This window comes from Meleagris gallopavo, chromosome 14, assembly GCF_000146605.3.
Source record: "Meleagris gallopavo isolate NT-WF06-2002-E0010 breed Aviagen turkey brand Nicholas breeding stock chromosome 14, Turkey_5.1, whole genome shotgun sequence".
Lineage (NCBI taxonomy): Eukaryota > Metazoa > Chordata > Aves > Galliformes > Phasianidae > Meleagris > Meleagris gallopavo.
In genome coordinates this window covers 3980667-3989203 of record NC_015024.2, presented here as the reverse complement: position 1 = coordinate 3989203, position 8537 = coordinate 3980667, and the positions used below count along the sequence as shown (strand labels likewise).

At 38.4% G+C, this 8537-nt stretch overlaps 2 protein-coding genes across 3 annotated transcripts in view; both read right to left on the bottom strand.

Annotated features, from left to right (window-relative positions):
- Positions 1-849, bottom strand: part of LOC109369908 (ubiquitin-like modifier-activating enzyme ATG7) — a 40397-nt gene extending 39548 nt beyond the window's left edge. The window contains exon 1 of one of the 2 annotated variants that reach the window (XM_031555527.1): positions 86-849. The gene's annotated coding sequence lies outside the window, so the exon portion shown is untranslated. The remainder of the gene's footprint in view (positions 1-85) is intronic. The other variant, XM_019620019.2, reaches the window with a different exon arrangement.
- Positions 850-1816: 967 nt separating this feature from the next.
- The window catches only part of HRH1 (histamine receptor H1), a 10357-nt gene continuing 3636 nt past the window's right edge, over positions 1817-8537 (bottom strand). Inside the window, exon 2 of the mRNA XM_010718413.3 lies at positions 1817-6660. Within this exon, the coding sequence (XP_010716715.1) occupies positions 5111-6538 (1428 nt within the window). The 5' untranslated portion in view covers positions 6539-6660 and the 3' untranslated portion in view covers positions 1817-5110. The remainder of the gene's footprint in view (positions 6661-8537) is intronic.

The window sequence follows — 8537 nt, the reverse complement described above, 5'->3', positions numbered from 1 at the left end:
GCCCGAGCCGGCATGCCCTCAATGCCCCTCAGCTACCGCCGCCTTCCTCACGTCAGACGGCCCCCGACCGCGCACGGCCGCTCACCGGCTCCAGCGCGCAGTACTTCCGGCATTACCAGCTGACGCGAAGCGTGATGATGCCGTGCCTCCATCATGTGACCGCGGAGGGAGGGAAGGGAGCGGGCGTGCGGCGGAGAAGCGTCCATTGGCCCCGCCTGAGGCGGGAATGTCAGTCAGCGCAGCGCTGCTCCCTTGTGGCGGTGCGCTGTGGTGCGGAGTAGTGCCCGTGGCAACCCAGCCCAAACCGGCTGATTCTGAAGGTTCTTTTCTGTGCCGTCCTGAGTGTGCTCGCTGTAACAACTGCATGAATGGCGAGAAGATACGAAGTACGCTCACTTTACGGCTCGTGAAGTAATATGGACTTACAACCCACCCTCTGCTTTGTGATTATGATTGTTATATCAACCTGCACAAGGATGCTATGCTTTGAATATGGCGCTGATGAAGTGTTGAAGATTCCAGATTTATCAAGCATATTTAGTCAGCTAGATCATATAAATGATAAATGATATAAAAGCATGGTGGCTGAATGCTGGAGACATTCCCAGTTTTATGTCAGCAAATGTCCTCAGCCCAGTTATGCCATCTGTGACACTTGGTACTGCAGCTGCTGCCAATATATGTAGTCCCTAACACGATATAGGCATCGTCTCTGAAGCCTTTACCTTCATGAGACCTGGCAAGAGAAGTAATCTGAGCAAGGGATGGACTCAATTGGTCAACAAGCTGTCTTAAAACCCAGCTTTTGGGCACAGAAAGCCGTGCTCAACAGGTAGAAAAAACAGCCACCAGCGGGTTATTGGGGTTTTCCAGGCAGGTTGAGACCTGTGCTGGTAATGTTTAACACTCCTATCATCAGGCTGGATGAGGGGAACCCTGCTCAGGCCTCTGGATGACACCACAGTGAGGGCAGCAGCTGAAGTGCTGCAGGACTGGGCTCTGTGAGGAGCCTCAGCACCCTGCTGTGGCTGAGAGGAACCTCACCAAGATCAGCAAGGACATGTCAAATGGAAAATCTGTACCTGGAAGAGACTAAATGTGCATGCCACCAGCTACATCACTGTAGGCTGGGGACTCCCTGGATGACAGCTTTGCAGGAGTTAAATAATACGGAGAATAAAACATATACTAGATGGCAGGATCCACTTAGAAATTGCACCCTCCCTTTAATAAACTTGCATGCTACATCAAACTTGATACAGAATCCCACAGTTCTTCTTATTTCCCTCTAGATGTCCCCACTGACACAAAGAAACATGGAAGGGTGAGTGTATTTTTCTGCTTCTTAAAGTTGGTTGCTCTAACCACACCCTCAAAAAAGTAGAACTTCTGTCCAAGAATTCCAAGAAATTAATTACGTTCACTTAAAACTGTGAGTCTTCTGACTTCGTTTATTAACTGGAAAATGTTGAAAATATTTGCAGGAAACCACGCCTGGAGGCTTGGCCCCACGTGGTGGTAGGTTTCTTCATTCCTTACCCTGATTTGCTTTTCTCTGCTTCTCAGAAGAAGAAACTAATAAATCCTGTTACATACTTTGCTAACTGGAAGCTTAAGACAGGAAGTCTCCAATTTTCCTGTTTTGTTATTAAGGATTCTGTTTATCACATCGGAGAAGTCTATTATGACAACTTTCCCCATTTTTGTAATTGCCACATTTAGATTATGGATAAAACTGAAAGGACATTAAAAAAATAAATAAATAAAAAATCCAGGCAGCTCATTTGTTTAATTTTATCTCTTTTGTATTGAATAGTTTTTAATCATACCGGAAGTATGCTTTGATTTTTAATGGTGATATTATTTCACTGGTTTTGTTAAAGTTGCTGTTTCAACACGTTTTAAAATCAGAAAAGGCAATTGTCACGATCAACGCTTTTTGATAATCTAAGTAGCCCCTGGGTTATTGTGTTCTAGTGCTATGCATAACTATCATTATGCTGTTTTTTTTATTTCCCTAGTGCACACCTGAATTACCATCTATTTTATATAGAATTGCTGTTGCACATTATAATAGAAATAAAAAAAAAGAGCAGAATGGCTATTGATCTTAAGAATAGTTTGTGAATGGCTTTGAATAAGAGCGTATGTTCCAAAATATGCTGCTCTGTAGTCTGAAAGGTTTGTTTTATTACTTGCACAATGTTCCTGCAATGCAAAAGTTGCCAGAATTACCGAATGAATGTTACTACTTTTATATATATATATACACTATCTGTATATTTTGGCATATTTTTTTTCTACATTAGAGTTTTCTGATTGCAGTTGTTCCTGAATACTACTTAAGATCAAATTTAATCAATCTCTGAACCTTGTTTGATACATTAGACTATATTAATTAATTTAGTGCATTTTTCCAAATATCAAGCTAACCACTTAGAAAACTGCAGATACTAGGCCTTCATTTAATGTTAAGTACTATTAAAAAAAAAACAAAACTATTGACGTTCAGGCATTTAATTAACAGATATAAAACGGAAGGGATAATAATACTTTGCATTTATTTAGTGTACTGCATCCAAAAATTATAAGCATGATGCAAATGTCTTAAGTGTTCAATTGTTCTTCTAAGTTTTGTCACGCTCACTTGCAAAATAGGATGTGTGGCACAGAAAGACTCTAAGTAGCTCAAGATCAGTAAGAACATAGAATTGAGAATTGTTCCTGCAGCTGTTACCAATCTTCTCTTCTGATGTAAAAAGATATTAGACAGAACATCCATTTAACTTTTCCCACCAAACACGTGACAGCACTCTGCTAAAACAGCTCCGGTTCTGTCAGACCTTTGTTGTTAAGCTAACAGCTGTTTCAGAAGCATGCAAACATTCTAAAAGTGGTAAAAACATCAGCACAGCAAAATGACGAGTGTCGGTGCTCAGTCGAGTTAGAGAGCTCTCACAGTTTCTTGTAGCATCAGAATAGTTCTACTTTATTGTGTTCAACATACACCTTATATACCATTCACTTACAAACAAGAAATTCCTGTTCCCCTAACAGTTCCTCTAATCAGTTAATTGGCCCTAACTTCTCCCAAACAACAGTGATAAAAGATGAAAGGTTTTTAAGTGCGACAAGATTAACAAGACATAGAAAAGAACCTCCTGTTCACCCTTATACATAAACAGACACTGTTTGCTCTGTCACACACTCCGGTCTCCCAAGGTTTCACAGTGATAGGGTCTATCAGAGAATCTGATAAGTTCTTTGGTGACTCGCTCACATTTTCATCTTCCCCCATAAATGACAATATATTCTTTTTACACTGAACTTACGGGATGCCTCACCAGTCACCCTTCCTAAAATGTATGGAAAATTCACCATTAAATGCAATTCACTACTATATACGAATATGACATCTGCTGCTGAAGCTATCACAGAATCTCGGAATCACAGAATTGAAGGGGCTGGAAGGGACCTCTAGAGATCATCGAGTCCAGCTCCCCTGCAAAGCAGGCCCCCTGCAACAGGTGAAGCTATCTGGTTCTGGTCTTCTTAAAACTGACTGTGTAACGGCAGTCCCATAGCAATTCTGCCCCAGAGGTCAGATTTAGTGTTTGCTCAAAATGTTTCTTTTGCTTAGTTCCATCACAATATAGAAATGAATGTTTCACTTGTGTACCACAAATGTACAGTCTTGACGTATTTGGATCATACAGGACCAGAGATCTCCTTGGCCTCAATTCTCCATCTTTCTTCCCAATCTGCAGACTTTGGTTTATGTTGATGTAACTGTTCTGTTAAATCATCAGCTCATGTAATGTAAGTGACTATGCAGTCTTTTGCTAAGGAACTATGTTTTCTTCCTTTGTCTGAAAAGTAGGGTTTACCTCACTGCGCTGTTCATACTTAGAAACAGTGAAATGGATGGCTTAACAAGGGAATGACTTGACTGCTAGGGTGAAACCTGCAAATCTCTCTGTCAAAGCTGCCTTCCAGCTTTTTCAAAGGAAGCCCTTTTCGTATGTTGTTGAATGGATGAGGCCCTAAGGATACTGTAAAAGCACAGCTTTGAGTTGTAGGCTGTATTTAAGTGGCTTCTTGAGAACCCTTCCAACCATAAGTATTCTAATATTCTGCTTCTTCTAAAATATTTAACAGCGTTTACAGCACAACTTATATAAGTAAAGGACAGGAAAGGTAAAAATACTTCATGTATTTTATTTCCTATTTTGCAAGCTTGAGTTACTGCTTAGGACTTTGTCTCACTGTAGCGAGAAGAGTTTACCTGTCATAAAGATATGCATTAGCATTGCTGCTGCATGCTTAGGCTATTTGCCAAGTCATAGGAGGAATAAAATACATATAGGCCATAATCAGGTATATTCTCAAAGAATATATGTTGTCAGAGACAACAGCCTACCCTTCTTGATACTATCTTGAGTTCGGAATGTCTTAGCAAAATGTGTAGGACACAACAATACTGCTTTTTTCAGTGAAGTTAAAGTGTACTGGTATAAATGAAGCAAGCATGATATTAACTGGATACTGTAAGTTAAAATATGACTTCCAAAGAAGTGTATGACTTAGAGAAAGCTATAAATAAACAAGGTAGATTTTTTTCAAACAGTAGAAGCTTCTTTTTTAACTATGCAAAGTACCTCTTTCTGCAGAAGATCTCTCTTCACAAGCAGTGTGTTCCCTGTTTAAAGCAGTAAGTTAAAAGAGAAAAAAAACTTTGACCGGTCACAGAAACAATATTCTCTTTCTGCCTTTTCCACAGCTGAATAACTTACAATCCCTGATGATCTCTTTTCGTACAGTCTGTTTGGTTCTATATGATGAAAGAGAGAATCTCAAATCATAAAATATTTACAATAGTGTAACAGTTCTGAGACTGGCTACTGAGCTTTTCAGATTCCTGATAAGAATTCGTTCTTCAAATGTGTTGAAGCTGTTATATGAACATATCCCACTTTTACTAACACTTGTTTATAAATTAGTTTTCCAAATCCTTCTAATTTATCCATGGTATTTGCCTTTGAAACTGGAACATTTCATTTGATTGATTTTATGGGTTGCTTTTTAGCTCAGAAAAAAAGCCAGTGTGATATTACTGAATGTGAAGGATCTTTTTGAATGTCTTCTTGAAATTCTCATTACAAAGAGGATACAGGAATGGATTTAAGGTGGAATTCACATAGCCAAGCCATATAGTGAACATATGTAATTTGTAAAACTGTTCACGGTGTTGGAAAACAGTTACCATGTATAACACAAAATAGGGAATCCAACACAGCATAAAGGCTGCCATTATGACCCCTAACTGCTTAGCTGCTTTCCACTCCCTGCTCACATGCTGTCTTCGAAGATGACGTTTGGAATGAGTATGTAGGGTTTGCCAGGTTTTTCTCAAGTAAGTCAGTCCCCTGAAATTCCTGTTCTCTGTATTTTCTTGAGGAATGCAGGCTCTATCAGGATTAGGATTGGATTGCTCTCCAGAAGGTACGTTCTCTGTGAAAGTATCGCTGTCTGATGCACCACTTAAGTCACTGTCCTGTAAGTGAGGGTCCTCTTCATTTTTATTGTCCTTTTTTACACACATACTCTTCTTTCCTTCTTTATCCAGATCTGGCTGAGACTGGGCAGTGGTGAGAGTCAAACCATTAGATTTAAAGGCTTTGCTGTTGCTGCTGCTGCTAACAAAAGCCTTTGAAGACTTGTCAGAATTAATGAAAAGAGGTTTTGCTGCCATACTTCTGCACTCAGAGGACATTTGCTTGTCTTTATGAGTTGTGTTTTCATGTAAGCTTTGCTTTTGGAGGCAAATATTTTGCTTGTCCTTTGCCTTACTATGAATTACATTTTTGTTTTCAGAGAAAGAGCAGTATGATCCATTGATGACTTCTCGCTGTTGGCAGTGTTTTCGAACAGCTCTGAATATTTTACAGTAGAGACACAACATTATAACAGAGGGCAGATAGAAATTGACAATGGCTGTCAACACTTTGAACCAAGTGACATGAGAGAATTCAGTTTCGCATTTAGCCTTTCCTTTCCTTTTCTCATCATTAGCAGAATCATGCCACCATAGGATTGGAATGACCCATAAGGAGGAGAGCAACCAAGCTCCCAAAATCACCAGTGATGCTCTCATTTTTGTTCTATACTGGAGATATTTCAGTGGGTGTTGAATTGAACGGTAACGGTCTAAGCATAATATGAAGAGACTGAAAATAGATGCAGTACTGGCCACATAATCCATTGACAGCCAAAACAAACAAGCTGTAAAGCCCAGAGTCCACACATGGTTTAGGAGATAAACAATATTAAGGGGCATAACAGCTGCACCAACGATAAGATCTGCAATAGAGAGGCTAACAATGTATAAATTGCCAACTGTTTGCAGCTTCTTCTCAGTTTTCACAGCACATAATACTAATATATTCATGACAACAGTGATCAGTGAAATGCTAGCCAGGAAAAAACCTAGAAGAGCTGAGTGAGTATAATTTGAGTTCTCTGTTGTGTTTTTTGACATCTTTTGTACAAGAGCAGAGAATGAAAATCAGAGAAGATGCCCCAGACTTGGAAACTCAATCTTGATTTACACTCCTGGACGAAAATATGTTGGGTTGCTTTGTAATTTTTAATGCTGGAACTCTGGAAAAGAAAAGAAATACTCTCAATCTCTGTAGTGCTTGTCATTTTCCCTTTTAGGTCTTCCCTACACAACATATTTCTACAATATTTTACATAATGAGTAATTTAAAATGTAAAATATCCTATGAAAATTACTGAAGTTTAATGTACAACTAAAATAATTTCTTGTGTGGAGAAATCCTTATGTGAACAGAAAATACTGGCAATAGTTGGATTCAACTGTACAAACATAAAACGAATGTATTTCCTAACTAATTTCCATAGATGAGCATATAATTTTCTACTAATATACTTTAAAATATTAAAATATTAAAATACTTTTAATATGAAGAGACCATACCAGAATAGAAGCTAGAAAACAAAACCAAATTCAGACCTGTGAAGTTTGGTTTGGCTTATATAGAACGGCTCTCCTAAAAATTCTATAACTGCTCAAAAGTTGATGAGTAATAGTGAAGGAGCAAAGTATTTTATTCTGTAAAGAATGGTTACAATTTCTGGCATGCAAGCCTTATTCTGTAAATGCTCGTGCCTATAAACAGTGCCTATAATCAGTGCTTTCACACACTGTTCATGTGTAAGTCCCTTAAATTTTTTCCCTGGTGTACTTATGGTACATAATTGCAAGTCACATCTTTTCTTTCTCTTAAAAATTCAGAGTATTGAAAGCCTACAAAAATTAGAGTTTTTACTGAGGCTTACTTAGTATCTGTTAATTCATTACCTTGTTCTGGGCTTCGTTTTGGATTTTTGACTTAAGATTGAGTTTTTGAAAGCATTATTTCTCCATGCATAATTAAGGACAGAGCATATACGTCTTTGCTATCTCTGGAGTTGGTATATTTCAAAATACATTCTGCTTATCTGAATTCTCATTTTGTTCAGTACTGATGCATATAAAACCATATATTGTAATGCCTAGAGATATATTTTAATAGTTGAAAACAGGGGAAGAGTGCAGGAGTGTATTTTCCTGTGCATTTCTATACATCTTAGTGCCACAGCCGCTATATTCTCCTTTTTCACCCTTGCTTCCCTGAGCTTAGCAATCTTTCCTGATCCTCCTTATTTGCTTTTTCAGGAGAGGGGAAAATAAGTAATACTGGCCTGTACAGCTAATGAGAGCTACAGGAATAGTATCAGGAACTAATTACTAAACATCTCCTGGCATTCAATTACTGACAGAAACTTGGCTAGGGAAACATTACTTATTCAAAAAGGAAAAATGCCTGGATGTGGTTCATAGTCTAGAGACCCTTAATTTGCAGGAACACAGTTGCAGGCTCATTACTTAGCAGCAGAACCAGTGAATACAGTGGCTTCTGTGCTGTTGACATAGGAACATTCTGAAAACAATTTAGAAAAAGAAAAAAACAAAGAAATCATCCCTGGAGATGCTTAACTGAACAAAAGGAGGTGGGGAAACTCAAGCACACCAGTATTGTTTTTCAGAGAATGATTCTTGAATTGACAAATGAAATGGTGAATTTGTGTATAGCATATAAAATTGAAAGTGATCATGTTATTTTTAATATTATAATCAAACATCTAAAATAATTCACGTCCTTTGATGCAGTAAATTAAGCATATGAGCAAACACCCAATCAGCAGCCTAAAAATCTCATCTAACCTGGTATCTATCAATACCTTGCTGTATGCAGCTAGGTTACCACTGGAGTCTATTCAACAAAAAGCAGAAGTCAAAATTTTTGTCTTTGACTTATTAAGTTTAAAATGAAACCCATCTGGAGAGTCCTCAGCAAAACCGTGTAGTCCTATCACTTGAAAATGCATTTCTTTCCTTCTTTCCTTGTTTCCTTCCTTCCTTCCTTCTTTCTTTCTTTCCTTCCTTCCTTCCTTCCTTCCTTCCTTCCTTC